General features: G+C 43.0%; 1 protein-coding gene across 5 annotated transcripts in view; it reads right to left on the bottom strand.

The window, feature by feature from the left end:
• arb2a (ARB2 cotranscriptional regulator A) overlaps window positions 1-16779 on the bottom strand; it is a 245622-nt gene that overhangs the window by 73840 nt on the left and 155003 nt on the right. The window contains exon 11 of one of the 5 annotated variants that reach the window (XM_088076910.1): window positions 5230-5261. The exons of the other annotated variants lie outside the window; for them this stretch is intronic. Within the exon in view, the coding sequence (XP_087933036.1) occupies window positions 5251-5261 (11 nt within the window). The 3' untranslated portion in view covers window positions 5230-5250. Of the gene's footprint in view, window positions 1-5229; window positions 5262-16779 lie in introns of those variants that run through there. 5 annotated transcript variants of the gene reach the window in all.

The raw sequence follows: 16779 nt of genomic DNA on the forward strand, positions 1-16779 counted from the left end.
CTGTGAAGTTGTTTATATGAGCAGTTCTTAAGAAAACTGCAAGCCACAGTATCCCAGGCCAAGCAATTGGCATGTTCTAAACAGGCATGTTTTTAACGGGCACTGTACTCGTGAGAATTCAAATGCCTTGTTGCATGTTCTTCACATGCTAGGGTGAATGTTTGTTGGAAAACAAGCATAAGGCAGATTTGATTACCTCAAAGCAACAGGAGCCATGACTACCACTTCACCTATATATCTTTCACACAAGCTAATAAAAAGACCTGTGCAGCGAACGCAAATGACTGATATTCTATGTAAGGATTTGTCAGCCGTGTCAATCTCCAACAGAGCTGAGAAAACACATCAGTGTTAGCACAAAGCAGCTGTCTTTGGACCTTAGGACATGAAAAGGCACAGTGATGCAAAGACCAAACAAAAAGAGCTGCTTGTATTTTTCTCTTTGGCCTCAGACTATGTTGAACTGAAAGTGTACACAAGAATACACAAAAACTAACAAACATACACTTGTGGGATTCTTAAGTGAGATGACATGCATGCAAACCACCTGGTTTTAACCCAACATATTCCCATGGGGGCTATCCAGCAACAGTTGAAACACTGCCTGATTGAAGACTTCTGTGCAGGGTTTTGACTTCTGTTTGTTTATATGTGCAGGGTGCACATATAAACAAACTAGCATTAATGCTGTTGTTGTTGTTGAACATGTGGCAGACTAAACTGTAGGATTTCCACACATTTTGCATTTAACCACAATGGGAATTTAACATCTATATCCACCAGCTAGTTGCTTTGTAGGAGCCTCATTTTACTTTTTGGTCTCAAACAGATGCAGATACATGCACCTACTTGTCACATGACCTTGTGATCCCATGCATTGAAACACATATAGAGAGGGTAGGAGAGTGTCGGAGGAATGAGGAGAGGATAGGAGAGGAGAGGGGTTGGGTGGGGGAGGAGCAGGCCTGGGGTGGAGATAGCAGAGAGTGGGTGTTGAGGGCGGGGCAGGTCTGAAATAGATCACTTAAGGGAACAAAGTGTAATTAATGGGTCGCTACAGATAAGAGGGCTCTGGCCCTATCTGGGAATGTGCTAATGGAGTTGACACACACTCAACAAGATCAGTGGACAGCCCTTCTTTATGTGTGTGTGTATGCGCTTCCATGGAGGGGGGTGGGGGGGTGTTTAAAGGACACACAATGGATAAATAGTAGGAGGAGAAGACTGCTAAGGTGACAGGTTAACATGGTTTCCTCCATGACGAAGATCTGCTGTCCCCGCAATCAGAGAAAACCCAGAAGGAAACACACACACACACATAAGTTTTCTCCTGCTACACACAACCATAACACAGAAACATATCTACGTGAGTCAGCCTCCCTTACTCACGTAGACGTCCCGCCTTACATCAAAACATGAGTGATGTTATTACACTTGGCGAGCCAGCACGTCTTTAGTCGCAGGGATGTGGTTGTTTACGGAGAGATGGAGGAGGAGGAAGCAGCCCGGTCAAGAGAGGGTCAGACCTGAAGTGTTCTAAGAGAAGCAAACTGACACAAACCTCTCCTCAAACTTCCTGCCTGCGTGTGTCTCTGCGTCAGGGGAACCTGGCTGGAGCCAAGCGGCCGGTGCATGTGGACATGTGTGTGAGTGTGTGTGTGTGTTGGTTAAATCTCCTGGGTTTGGAGCCTGGTCAGGGAAGGGTTTGCGGTAGCCCACGTGCGCTGGGACAGTGAGATGGCCTGTGATGGACAAGGCAAGACAAGGAGGATTTCCCCTGTTTGTCTGAGTGAGCACAGCAGGGGCGTCACACACACACAGAAGGAGAAATCTGTCTCCGAGATGGATTTTGTGTGTGTATGTGTATGGAAATCGGTCAGGCATCTGACTGGTTTTGTGTGTAGGTGTGAGTGTGTGAGCCTCTCTCAGGGTCACAGACCCCGGGGCCATCTACTTGAGCCAGGTTAAGTCAGACAAGCCAAGGCCACAGTGACACACTGCATGACTTAATAATATAGAGAACCCCCAGCTCGGTGCCCGCAAAAACAAGGCTCAGACCTGTAAATAATCAAAAAAACAAACAAAAACATATCTTTCGTCTCTATGGAAATGAACCATTTGATATCATAACAGTCACCTTGACACGTCAATAAATATCAAATGAAGTCAATGCAACAGTCCTTAAACACAAGGGCTCAACCCCGACAACAGCAATCTGTGCATTGTGTTGTCATGTGTGTCCTCAGCAGCCTGAATTGTGTGTTTTGTTTGTGCGCAACTGTGTGATGTAGCATCAGGGGGTTAAACGGAGAGGGACGATACTCCGATCTGTCAGGACAAGGGGAGAACAGCTTCAAAGACTCAACATCAACCCCTCATACACACACACTCAGGCACGCACACAAACACACTGACGGACAGTCCATTGCTCCCAGCATATCTCTACTTTGTCCTTGGACTGTCTGAATACCACTGGAGGCGAGCATGATTTGAGAGAGCAAGTGGGAACAAGAGAGAAAGAGAGACAGAGAGAGGGGAAGAAAGAGGAAAAATGATAGAAGGAAGGAGAGGGAGAGAAAAGAGGCGCCCCTCAATGACATCTAAAGAGATAACTCACTCTCCAGAGCTTCTTTTCTCTTGCTATCACTTTCCCAGGCAGCGCTCCTTCCACATAAGGCCTCAAGTGTGAGTGTGTGTGTTAACTCTGTCTGTGTGCATGCGTGTGTATGAATGAGTGACAGTAGTGTATGTGGGAATACAGCGTACGTGAAGGTTAAGAAGGCAAAAGATTTTGAATCTCAATGAGATGATCTAAAGAACTATCAAGCACAATGAGGTGCATACTGAGTACAGCACATTGTGTACGTTGGCCAGAAAAAAATGTTCTGCTTCATCACACTCGATGGTTGTTGTCGGAAATTGTTATTAAACTGGTTTGCATGTTTATTTGCATGTGTTTCATTGTAAAGCTGAATGTTGATAACACGAAATAACTGTGTGCGGTACATATATTCACATTACAATGCTGTGAGTCTGCACTCAGACGACTGCTTAAAAAATGATGTACTAACACAACACAAACAACAGCTGGCTTGTCTCTTGATTGAAAGTTAACTTCGGGAAAACAAAGCATCGGGCCAGCGGCGGGTCACAACAATGTTGAAAACACCCAAACAAAACTGCAGGGAAACACAAAGTGGCCCGACGCTGCCACTGTTGTCGGAGATGCTCCCCTTTGTAGGCACAGACAACTGTGGGGAAGAGTTAACCTTTTGATAAGCTGCTCCTAGTCCCAGCTGTATGCATTTTTCATCGAAATGTGTGAGTCAGAAAGAGAATAATTATCTCCTCTCGCTCCATGGAGAGGCAAGGGGTTGCAGCCCCCAGTCTGGTCTTCATAAATGAACTAAGTCCTGAAATGAAGCAGTGCTGATGAGCAGAGAGAGAAACTGAGTTATTCTAATTCATATCCCAAAATAAAGGAAATTTACAACTTTCCCAGTTAAGCACAGGCGCTGAGAAGCACACATATTGGAACTGCGAGACGCATTGAGATGTTCAATTCACTTAATAATCACCCCGAGTCTGTACTTCTTTTTTTTAAATTCTAATACAGTATTAACTTTAAAATAACTTTGATAAGAAACCTAGCCCATAAACCGGTAAGGCTGCATTTAGAATGACGATAGCATTGCTTCAAATATTACAGCTTTCATATTCATTTCATTGAAATCACTGCATTTGTGCTGTGAAGATGTCATCTCAGGATGCTCCAGCTAGCCTGACTATCACCAGACAAAACAATGGGAGGAAAACAATGCCTGTGTAATGGCAAAATGTAAACAGACTACAGTGTTCACACTCATCACACTTGAGTGATGGTCTCACATTTGGTCAGTGTAGCGATGTCATGAGATACCCTGAGCAGCTGCATTTAGTGAAGCCTAGTGCAACCACCATGGTGTAAAAAACAATAAAGTTTGCATTGGGCGAGCGGAAGCGGAGGGGGGTTGGTCAGATAAACTCTACACTCTCACCTGCATATCCTACTGTTCACATCCAATGTGAAGCCAAAAGTTAATTATTTCTTTTATTTTAAAAACAAGGTATTGAGCTATTATGTGTAACAAACTATGCTAATGATGTATGTCACGTAACATAATGTTATATTTATGTTACGTGACATACATGGTTTTTTACAAACCAAATGCTTTTCCCCATATACCCTTAAAAAGTAAATCTAAAACATTTTTTTAAAATTAACTTTTTTTTAACCTATGTTGAAGGTATGTAGGAATATATTCATTAAACAAGCAGAAACTGTTTATGTCCTGTAACAATGACAATTTATCTTGACAAAGACAATGCATGTAACAGGCCAATATTGACACGACCACCCTAAAAGCCCAAAACTTATGCAGGAGGAGTACCTAGTGTGTCACATTTACTGTAGATTTGCCTGGCCACTAACAAAACGTCAGTATTTGTTGAACTGAGAGTGAGAATGCGTAGCACTCTTGTACACCACAAAGACTTCATTAGAAAGTTCCACATCAGCTGCTGCCATCTTGGTTGCTTTTGAAAATGCTTCAACAGCGCTCCTCTCTATGGTTTTTGTATTACATGACCAACATTATATAAACGGTTTTGATTGGCCCTGCATGTCTCAGGATGCTGGAAATCCGTCCAGAGTGAAGGGAGATGCACCTGCCAGAGCAAATAAAACATGAGCTCGCAGAACATCCCAGGCAAGGCTCCAGCCAGGGTTCCCTGGCAAAAGAAAGTTGGCACTCACTGATGCACTTTGTTGGCCAACCAAATCTACCATTGCATATTTCAGGTAGTTTTTGCTGTAAAGCATTGTGCTTATTCTACTATTTACCTTGCAAGTAATGATGCAGCAGAGCACATTATTGCTGCCATAATAAAACTGAGATGATTTTTTTTTTTTGCCTCAAAGGATCATAAACTGCTATTACACATTCAGACAGGTCTTTGTGGTTCGTATTTTATCCGTGCACCTGCACTTGGAACAATCACCCATACAAAAATCCCTGTGTTTCTTTAATGCAGTTTTATTGTTGGTCTAAACATGGCCTAACAGTCCTCACTTTCCTAATCAACACAAAAACAAACATGCATGCATAAACACACACATAGACTCACAAGTTGAGAAGCATCTGCCAAACAGGGCAAGGTCACTGACCCCTGTAATAGAGTGGCCACGATCGCCTCTGGAGGTGACACCATCTACACCCACCCTGGCACACACACATGTACACACACACAGAAAATAAATAAAAAAAGAACACCCACCCCAACAGAGCTTAAGACCTTTATCTGACAGCATCAGCTAACACCAGATACACACACAGTCCTGCCCTGACCTTGCAGCACTTCAAGACTAATCAAAATTGTGGCTGGGATCAGAGGTGTGGGTACAATGGGCAGAGAGAGTCATTCATTTTGTGCACGTGTGTGTGTTCTTCCATACGTGTGTGTGTGTATGTGTGGTGAGGAGGTGGACGAGTCAGAAATTGAGGGAGGAGAGGTCAGGGGATGTGCTCACCTTCTCAATCCTCCACTATTGACTTGTGAGCACAGAGACGGTGCCGAGTGGTCAACAGCAAATAGAATAAACTGATCAATAACCTTGCACTTGTCAGGAGGGACGGAGGCACCTTTAAAAAAAATAATAAAACAACACACTAGCCCAACTTAACCTATGTAGGAGGGGAACATGGATCAAATCACATAGAGCCCTGCCAACCTGCTCATCCAGTTTTGTCCTCCATTCATGATGTGCGTGGAACGCTATGTCTAAATAACACTGTGGGAGAGGGCTTAGAGAGAGGAGGGACAGCAAGAGTATGTGTCAGTTCAATTTAACAATGGGAAGCCATAACCAAGTGGCAAATTAAAACATTTAAAAGAGATAAGACACATTAGGCAAAAATGGCCTTTCCTCAGCCTTCAAACAGCAAACAATTAAAGAACGTGATTGAGTATGCGTGGAGGTGGCTGCTTGCTGAGGCAGATGATGAAGAAAAGGTAAAGAGAGAGGTTAAGAAGTCCGCAAGATTAGAAGAATAAGAGAGGGGAAGGGAAGTGAGTGAGAGCAGCAGAAACACAAGTGCGGGGAGGAAGAAAGGACAAGAGAAAAACTGTGCGGGAAGGAAAAAAGAGAGGAGAAAAACTACCCTCTGTCATAATTTAAACGAGCCGTAGTCTCCCAACGCTCTGTTTACAATGTATAATTTATGCCTCCCAGTTCAAACACAGCTTTATCTGCACTCAGCTGCTAAGTGATATGATTTCACTTTTTATAGCAGCAGCCCCACCACCCCCAGTCCCTCTGTAATGCAGGCTGGTGTGATTCTGCACGCCTCATACACTGACTTTCAACTGTACAGCCCCCTGAGGGCTAAAGTAGCATATTAAACCCCTCCCTAACCCCATCCTCTTCCCTCCCTCAAGCAAAACCGCAGCCCGAGACACTAACTTAAGCACATGCGTTCTTGCGTGTGTGTGAACACACACCCACAGTCGTGCACACCCTATACAGTGCGAAAAGAGAGAGGGCTGCCTCATATTTTACAGCAGTTAAAGTTTCTTTCTGTATTTATTGCTGTATTGGTGAGCGGTAATGTCCCATTTCACAGCAGCACACTCTGACCTATGATCAGAGCCTCTCTGATGACCCCATGGCTCTGACTGAGTTGCACTAATACACCACTTAGGTTACTCTGGTTTAATGGCACTTTTCATCTGCCCCCTCCACATTTACCCTGCGGTGCACGCACATACACACACATGCATTACAGATATATATAGATATTGTATCGAACATAATATAGAGGGAGACATTCTGGGTGATGTTTGGTGTCCTAATACACAAAGTGCCTGTCAGGGGTTACACCCAATAATAAAGGCTTAATGGGTTTCCACAGTGTTCGCCATGGTGATCAGCACAGTGATTGCACCATGGGTCAAAAATTCAACCAATGAAGGCATAAACTAAGGCTGGCACTGTATCAGATTTTCACTAAATGCAACAATTGTGACCAAAATAATTTGTGGTGATATTATAATTATATCTTTTGAAAATAATAACAATAATAATGCCATAAATCAAATTTTATTTAACTTTGTTTACTGTGCATTTTGTTTCAGTGGCTCCAAGGCTGAAAAATTTATTCAATTCATCAAATGGCCACTTGAGGCTGGCTCCAAAACAGAGTGAATCCCTGCAGACACCATTAACTTAACCACCTAACTTTGGCTGTTCAAATGCCTTATTTCATATCTTGTTTCAATTGATTGTAAATGTTTTTAACTATACTTCTACACCATAACATGTTTGTTATCCTATATTTTTATGTTTTTAGCTATTTACATTGCTATTATTGCTTGTTGCTGTTTGATTTTATTAATATTTTAACTTGTATTTGTTTGCTTGTTGATTGTTTCAAATGTCTTGTTCATGCCCAGCATCATTGAAGATGAGGGTCTCCCTCAATTAATTTCCCGAGTCTTAAATAAAGGTTTGAATGAATACTGAACTACTGTGACAGCCCTAACAAGTGTAGTGTATTCAACCTTAAATATTATTTAAAATATAGTTTTTAATGCTAAAAACAATTTCAGTGAGTTTACGATAGACTATGTCAAAGAGAAACTGTAACTGCTGCACAAACAAAGCTTTGTAATGATGATGTTCAAACCAAAAACAAAAAAAAAACAACAAAAAAACCCTGATGATTTTGTGCCTCATACGCTATCATAACACGCTATTTGTACTGATACACACTATGAACTCGGGCCTATTGTCATTACACCATCATGTTACAAATCAATTTATCCAACTTCTACAAAGTATAACCCCTTTGCTCTTCTTCTACTTTCCCACCATTTCCACTGTGCATAATCCTGCTCCCTTCTCCTTTCCTCCAGCATCCTTCTTTTTACTTATTCTCTACCATCTCCTCCCCTCTTCTTTTTTAGCTATCTGCCTACATAGTGTTTGTGCTAGCAGAAAATTCCCACTTCGTCTCTGGGGGGAACTGCGTTTTTCTCTGCTCCACTCGTCTCTCGTTCTTCTCTTGTATGTTTTCCATGCTGGCAAAGCTTCCTCTTCCTGCATGCAGCAGGGAGTGTGCTCCGTCTGCGGCTGTCCCATAAGGGACCCTACAGTGTGATGTTACAATCTCCACATCCAGAGGGATCCTCTCTCTATCCTCCTCTCTCTCTGGCTGCTCTTTTTCTCTTTCTCTATGAGATGTTTGTGCCCTTATTTTTTTCTCTCTTGCCTCTGACTACTTTATCCTCTTCTCCCTCTCTTACTCTCTTAATCTGTTTATCTGACTCTAACCCTCTGACACTTTCCACCTTAGATGCACTCTCTTTCACTCTCACTCTCTCTCAACCCCCACTGACACCCACACACTTAAAATTACTCCTTTTTTCCCTGTTTACTTTTCTCTTTTCTGTACTCTTTTCTGGCATTGGTTGATCTAGTCTCTTCGAGAAGTGCAAATCCTGAACATGCTGCCAAAAATAAAAAAAGAGAAGGAATTAAAATTCAAAATTAACTCAGGTCTGACATGGAAGTCTTTTGAAAGTCTAGTTGCAGACTCTGTCATCTACCTCATCTATCTGTAAATATGACTTATGTCTTTTGGGTTCATTTACTTCTAATGCAACAGTGTGTGAGGCCTAAATGCCAGTAAAGTCTGAAGCTCCAAGACTCCACAAACACCTTTGCGCTACCATACTGGATAAAGCCTCAGTCTTCAGTCTCCAGGGAGGTGGCTGTTGTGTGTGTGTGTGTGTGTGTGTTGTAGTCCAAGTGACTGGGCAGCCAACCTACTAGGGATCCCCGCCATATGGCTTGGAGTTATCTTGCTCCAGTGTCCCTATAGGGGCACACGATGATGGGCCACCCCACAGATCCTGAACTGGGCACCATGCCCTGTGACACACACTTGGTGGTAAGGAATGGTAACACAAACACACACTCATGCAACAAGACTACAGCACTACAGATGTGCACACGTGCATTAACATGGAGGTTCTTATTCACATGGGGGCTTTCTCTTGTTGACATCACAGAGAGAACTAAAGTTAGCATAAAACTGTTTGCAACACAACTAAACCAAATGGACAGTTTAAATTAATCTTATTTCCCTCTCATTAACCAAACCAACCATTCTGCCAAAACAACCACCAACAGGAATTGAGCCAAATTGTAATAACTGGCACAGTATTAAAGCTGTCACATTCTGGTCTGCTGGTCGATGTGCTCTTGTCTGACCAAATTCTCATTGGTCGAGCAATTGCCAGTGTTACTTTGATAAGGCCGTGTGTCCACCAAAGCCATTTTTTCCCAGATGAAAAACCACAGTTGATGTTGTTCACCACTTATATTTTGTCCTCTGTGATGGTTGGACTTTGTGATATTTGTGATTTTTAAAAATGTATTATTATTATTATTGTTATTATTATTGTTATTCTTCTTCTTCTTCTTCTTCTTCTTCTTCTTCTTCTTCTTATTATTATTATTATTATTATTATTATTATTATTATTATTTAATCTATTTATTAATGTATAGCACTTTGGTCAACTGTTGTTTTGAAATGTGCTTTAAAAATAAATTTGAATTGGATTTGTCCCACCTTTTCTCCACTGTGATTGGACAGTTGGTGACAGAGATGAAAGCAGTGTTAAACCCAAAGTTAAGTGCTATTTAACTGTCATTTTTTAATCAGAAAACAGGGGAAAAATACAGAGGACATTCAGTGTTGAATTTATCACTGTGACTTTTTTTTACTTATTCTCTAAAAAGACACCACAGCTGGATTATGAAACTTCTGAGAGGGATATGATCACACCAGAGCACTTACTGGAGATGCAAGATGGCAGACATCTGCTTCTGGGCTAACAAGTCTCTCTCTTACATCCAGAGATATTTAATGTTTAGTAACATTACGTTGTATATGTCATTGTCAACCCCAAAGTTAACTTTTATAGTGTATGTCCCATTTTTTTCATTATTCCCATTCAATGCTAAGTAGTGATACAGACTAGTGCATGCAGCTCAGCAGGACAGTTTATTTTCAGAGTTTACTTGCCTTTATATATTTATATATATATATATATATATATATATATATATATATATGTTACATTCTACTTAAGAAAACAATGAAAGAAATGGGGAAAAACATTAACTTGGAACCCAGTTTAACAGTAAAATTATATATACTTTTCAGTTTATATATACATTTCAGAAAAAGAGAGAAATGGTGGTGTCCTTGTGTCATAATTAATATGTGATGTGCCCCTTATTACCCATATTTCCCTGTAAGCAAGCATGTCATCACATGTCAAATTTGGAACTGGCAACTCAAAAGTGAAAGCTGCAGATGGGAACACAGCTTGGATAAGCCACTCACATAATGATGCCAATACGTACATATACATGGAAATACTGTATGTACTCATGGGACTTATAAAGATGTAAACAGACTTTTAGAGGTTGAGGGAGATCTTCAGTTTGTATAAATGCAGAGCAAATGCCTTGACTAGAAAAGATGAGGTGCTGTGTGGGTGAGATTCCCTTGACCTGCCATCTATGGACAAGGTCTCCGGTTAATTAAGTTTCTTGTACATCCAACTGCATGGCTATTATGTTTGCAGTTCTCTTTGGAGATTAACATGGAGGCCTCTAAATCCACCTCACAATTTCATTTCATTCAACAGGATTTCTTTTCTCTTTTCTAAAGGTTCATATCAGCAATGTGATATAGCGGCGGGGGACTGTGTGTGTATGTGTGTGTGTGTGTATTTTTGCGTGCGTGTGCGCATATGTGTGCATGTGTATCTCTGTTCTTTTCAGCGTGTATTTTGTGACTTGTCTGTGCTGAAGCGATAGATAAAGAGAGGGGAGGAGAGCGAGTGAGGTCTTTTCAGTGTGCATTCTGGCATGTCTATGTGAAAGAGAGAGGTGTTAAACTGAAACACAAAGAATGGGATTCGGGTTAAAGCTAATTCACCTCTCTAAATATTGCTCTTGGCTGAGGATGACACATTTGTCCATGGTGTTCTCATGTGGCCAGAGATGAGCTGGAACACAAAATGTCAGAACCTGAAGCCAGTGTGATCAAGAGCAATCACAAGGTGAAGAGCAAGCTGACTGTCTGTCGGCACAAAAGCAGACTTTGACACGTCTAGGTAACACAATCCCTCAGTGTAAATGATGAGTACAGAGGGCATACAATATTAGTATGTTAGCTACACACACTGTGCCAGGCATATGCAGACAAACATACATTCACACATACACGCATGCAGATACATGCACACACATGTCTAATGAGCGATTGGCACAGGATGTTTGTTTGGGTGGAACTTGAACCTGTCTGTGCCCCAGGGCCACAGCCAAGCAGGTGTTGGTGCATACACACACTCACACAATCACATTGAGAAAGTAAGAACACCTGGACACCTGGGCTGGGGCTGCACAGCACTGTCAGGCTCACATGAGCTGTCACACACTCCAGGATGAAAGTGACCCTAGAGCTGAGAGGGGCACACCTGTGCCACGGGAGGCCCCCTGTCTGTCGAGGACCCTCTCATAAAAACACTCTGTCACGGTGACAAAGTTGTAGGCGTTTAATTGGCACTTAAACTCGCTCACTGCTAATAAGGGTACTAATAACATCTCTCAGAGCCACCTAAACAAAAGGACAAAAGAGGCTGAAGAGGCAAAGAGGGTTACAGTAATACAGAGAAAGTAAATTTAGTATCGCGGTCTGAATGAGGCAAATTTTCATATTTGCAAACTAGTTGTCTGGCCACCTAAGTTCCAGGCTGGTGGCCACAGCTTTGGTAATACTGTCTAAGTCTGTGTGTCTTCGCAGGGCGGTACAGTGAGCAGCTTTGCACTTTCCGCTGCTATGAGCAATCATCAAAGCCAGTCACACGTACACATGGGAGCCGAGGTTCCCGGGTTTCATGCTCGGTCACCTGGCTCAGGGCAGAGTGTGTGAGTGTGTGAGTGTTAGTGTGTGTGTGTGTGTGTGTGTGTGTGTGTGTGTGTGTGTGTGTTTCAAGGGATCAGGGCATTGTTTGATCATTGCCCAGTATTGTTCAGTCTGGCCATTAAAGGGCACTTGTATCTGTGTGCCTAATGAATGATGAGAGAGCAGGGAAAGATGGAGAGAGACAGACAAACAAAATGAGTGACTTTTGCAAAGTCACGGAGACAGAGTCGGACATTTTTAAGAAGTCTGACACACAGCCACAACAAGAGACAAAAAACAATGCAGCAGAAGAATATCGAAGCTACAAACCCAGGCTGGGCAGTACAGATAGATGGGTTGGGGGGAAGGGGACAAGGGAGGGCAGTGGGCTTGTGGGTCCTGTCCTGCCCTCGACCTGCAAATGCTGGCACACCCTGTCCTGCTGCTGGCTAAATAAAGAGCCCCAGGGTGGGCCGGGCTGGGCGGCAGGAGAAACAGACACAGAGTCGGCATTACCCAGCTAATCTCATTAGGGAGGCAGCCCTGCCAAGTTGCCAGGGGTCAGCCAGAGTGCCACGTCACTCATCGCACCTTTGGCACTCCCTTTGACCTGCAGGCAGGTTTGGGCTGAGACTGGCCAGCCGGGGTGAGGCCGGTGAGGGTGTGGAGTTGGTGGTAAAGGTGGGCAGCAGGCAGTAATGCTAAGAAGAGGGGCCTAAACCAGATCGGCAGAGTTTAAAGTCAGTGAAGCTTAGAGTCTGGGGAGTGTCTGCATGCAGTACTTTCAGATAGAGGTAGCAAAAGGGGAGGGAAGCAGAAAGTGGATAAAGGAAAAACGAGAATGAGACAAATACAGTAAAGCCGATATATTAAGCAAATGAGAGAAAAAGACCATGGAGGGAGAGAACGAGATAAAGATAGAGTAAGAGCAAGAGAGGAAAAGAAAAATGGAGAAAGGATGGATAAGCAGCTTCCTCCTCTGCAGCTTGGTTTAATGTATTTACAGCGGATTGCATCAGGGTGCTGTAGTTAAAAGGGCCATCGCCATCCAGCAGGGTCATCTGTAGTGTGATGTGCCTCTCATAAAAGGGGATGTGTGTCACTGAGATCTCACACACACACACACACACAAACACACACACACACACACACACACACACACACACACACACACACAGACAAACAGAGGATAAAGTAGCCACAGACACACAGATGCACAAGCATACACAATTGCGGGCATACATGTACACACGGTCAAATCTCTTTAGAGCAAAATATGAGAAGCCAACAGAGTGTCATAAACCCTTGCCAGTTCTTTCCCATGGAGTAGACCCCTCCTACCTTCCTATCTCTTCTTCTCTCTCTCTGTGAACAAAGTCGAGAGCTGATATGATGACACTTTTAGCTCCAGGTCCGTGTGCTGGGTTGACATTCACCACCACCAAAGGTAGGGGTTTACAGCCACAGAGCACCTCAGTCCTGTCAGCACATTGGCTGCATGCTGCTCCCAGACAGGGTCAGACACGTTATCTAACATTACCTGCGCAGCATGCCCAACATCACCAGCTTTGCCCACTGTGGACACAGAACCACAGCAATCATTGCTATGCCAGCACACAAGAAAACTTGTCACCATCACTAGACCCTATCACACAAGCACTGCAAATGTAAAATTATCAAAGCATTACCCCGAGGAGCTGTATGTTAGAACACAAATATCTGAATCAGTTAGATATGACACGAAACAGACTTCATCCTGCCAGCTTCCTGGTATGAAGCTTTTGTAATGTTCGATAGAACCCATGTGTGAATAGAGCTGGTAATTGTCTTGAGAATTTCCAGCAAGCAAGTGGGTGTTTCCATCAGGCGGCTCATGCAAAACCGGAAGAAAACAAACACCCGAGGGTGAAGAAGAAATGTTGTTTACATGAATAAGGCAACAAAAATTTCTAACAGAGAGACAATGTGATTTGGGAACTTCAGTTGGTAGAGGCCGAAGCTGAAATTATGAAAGAAATTCAAGGCACAACAAGAGACTCCGCTGACCAAATTACCAAATTATGAACAGGGTACCAAACCATGATGTTATTTGCATTATGTCCAGCCTCTGTACGCTCTACCTAGGCGCCACCCCTTCCCTAAATCATAGGGAGTATTTCTAGTAAATGTCCAGCAAATCCAGTAAAACTCTCATAGTATGCTCATAGATGAAGCCCCAGAAGACATGTCTATCAAGTGAATAAATAACACTGTGGATGTCCAGTATACTGAACATTCTGTTCATTCTCTTCAAAATCATAGCTCACAGGACTTCCCATTAAGTCTTAAATTCTGGCTTTGGCTTTAACTATGAGATTAACAAATCTTATGTTCAGCTCTTGTCATTGCACATACTTGGACCAGCGTCTTCATTCCGACCTTCTTTTGACCCCTCAAGGTCAGTAAAGTGTAAGCAGGATGAGAGCAGTGGAGGCCAGAATAGCATAACTAGTGGCACACACTACTATAGACGGAGCTCAGTTCTTTTAAACCCCAATCTCATTATAGTAACTCCCGACACTGGCTGGAAGGGGTTGTGAGGGATAAAGAGAAAGGAAGAGGAGGAAGTAAGCCGAGGGCAACATGGAAAGCAGAGGTCTTGTCGAGTCTAAAGCTGCTGGTTCGTGTCTGTGATGACTAAAACAGAGACTTACAGTTTTTTGGCCAGGACTTCTATCATTAGCCACCAGCCAGTGCCAGTTGACATACTTAGTGGTTTTAAAAACGAAGTGAGAAAAGGGGAAATTAACCCAATCGCCTTTTCTGCTCAGGGGACACATTTTCAGAGCTGTCTTAGTTAGCCCAGCTTTGTAATATTTATGAAGGCGAGCTGGCTGATGGATTAGGGGACTACCATGATAGTTGTTTGACTGACAGCATGCAGCCGTGTGACTCCCTGACTAGCAAGCTGACTGGCCGGTTGGTGTGCTGGCTGCTGTCTGGATAATAGCAGAGAGTTTATGTTATTGTTGAGCTCTACTCGACACCCTGAGTGTGTTTAGACGTGCCCTGTAAACTGTGCATAAGAGCATCCACTGCACATCGAGGCCCCTATCCAAAACCCTCCTAAAAAAGGCAGAGATGGAGTTGGGGTAAAGGGGGAGCCAACAAACTAGAGAGGGAAGGGCGCTGAGGGAAAGGTTGAGAGTTCACAGCTGAGTTCAGGCGGGCCATGCACTGCTTTGGGCCCCCGGCCAAGGCTGAGATCAGGATAAGCTCCTGATGGTTCCACTGTGAAATGGGATCAGAGGAGGGACAGAGAGAGGGATGGAAGGATGGAGGGAGGGCTTGGGGGTAACTGTATGAATAGGCCAGAGTTGGCGTCGAGATTTGAAATTGTTTAACAAGCTGGTGTTGGAATATGCAGCCGGGAGCGGAGCTGACTGAATTGCAGCTGTATAGGGAGGGAACATGCTCGCAGGAATTTTTCTTTACTCTAAATTATAAAGATTGCTAGAATAGTGCGATTTGATTAGATTCCTAAAGAACCACATGATCTGTGGCAGAGGAAATTATCTTCAGAGCATCAAAGTGAGGAATAAAAAAGGAATTTAATAGGACAAACCACATGATGCGACAAACCATTCTCTTCTCTGTTGTATAATTGATAAAAATAGAAAGGTTGCACAGTCACATGTAGGATGACCGGGTAGATGAGGTAAATACTGAAAGTAAAAGTTTCGGTGAAGTAAGCCAAAGTGCCTGAGGGCCTATTCCACCGCAGGTGCCAAAGTTTCCAAACTAAAAGCTGATCAAGCTAACCTTACAGTTACCTCAGTGTAAATGCTCTACAGTTGACTAAGAGTGGGAGTGCCCTTATCCTCTCAGCAGGGGAGAAAAAGAAGCAGAGGAAGAGAGAGAGAGGGGTGTGGAGATAAAGAAAGAGTCTTTAGGAAAGCAAGGCTCTCCTGACTAATTTTGGAGGGGTGAACAGTACAGAGTTCGGATTTGTGCCAGAGCACGATTTGCAATAAAAGTGCATGCACCACTTCAGCAAATATTAACAAGAGTTGGAGGCACATGCCATAGCTAAGTTAAGCAAAGGGCTACGTAGAAACGGCTCCTCTTAGAAATTTGATGGTCAGCTAAAACAATTACAACTTAAAAGAAGTCCTTCCTTTAAAAAAAAAAACATGTTAATGAAATGACTTAAAGATCTGTTCACAATGTGGTGGAATTTTTGCAAATTGTTCTGATGACATCCCAAAAGATTTACAATATAAATATGACTACAAGACATTATATTTTTATAACCTCGCTAGATTCATTGTAGACACATATTGTCATTACCAATCTTTTATGTATGTGCTTGGGGGTTCCTGTTACATGTGTGTGTGTACATTTCAACGCCTCTGTGCATGTCTACATTCTGGGAACTCATTACCGGGAAAATCAATGCATGACATTGGTTTATAGCGGATGGCTTTTCATCAACCTAAGACCTCATTCCATCCTCTCTAATTTCAGGCTAAGCACAGACACCACAACATGTGAACACAGACAAAAACACACAAATCAATACAGAATGCACAATCATCCTTATGAGTGTGATCAAACACAGCTGAGAATGTGCAAGAGCCATGTTTATGTGTCTGTGAGTGTTTGTGTAAGAGAGACGTAGGCAATGAAATGTGTCTGCGAACGTGCACAAGGCCGCATTAGCTTGTATGTTAGCGTGTGCGATTTGTCTAAGCATGCATATATGCATTTTGTGCT

Source organism: Plectropomus leopardus, chromosome 4, assembly GCF_026936395.1.
Source record: "Plectropomus leopardus strain MGB_pleo_1.0 chromosome 4, ASM2693639v1, whole genome shotgun sequence".
NCBI lineage: Eukaryota > Metazoa > Chordata > Actinopteri > Perciformes > Serranidae > Plectropomus > Plectropomus leopardus.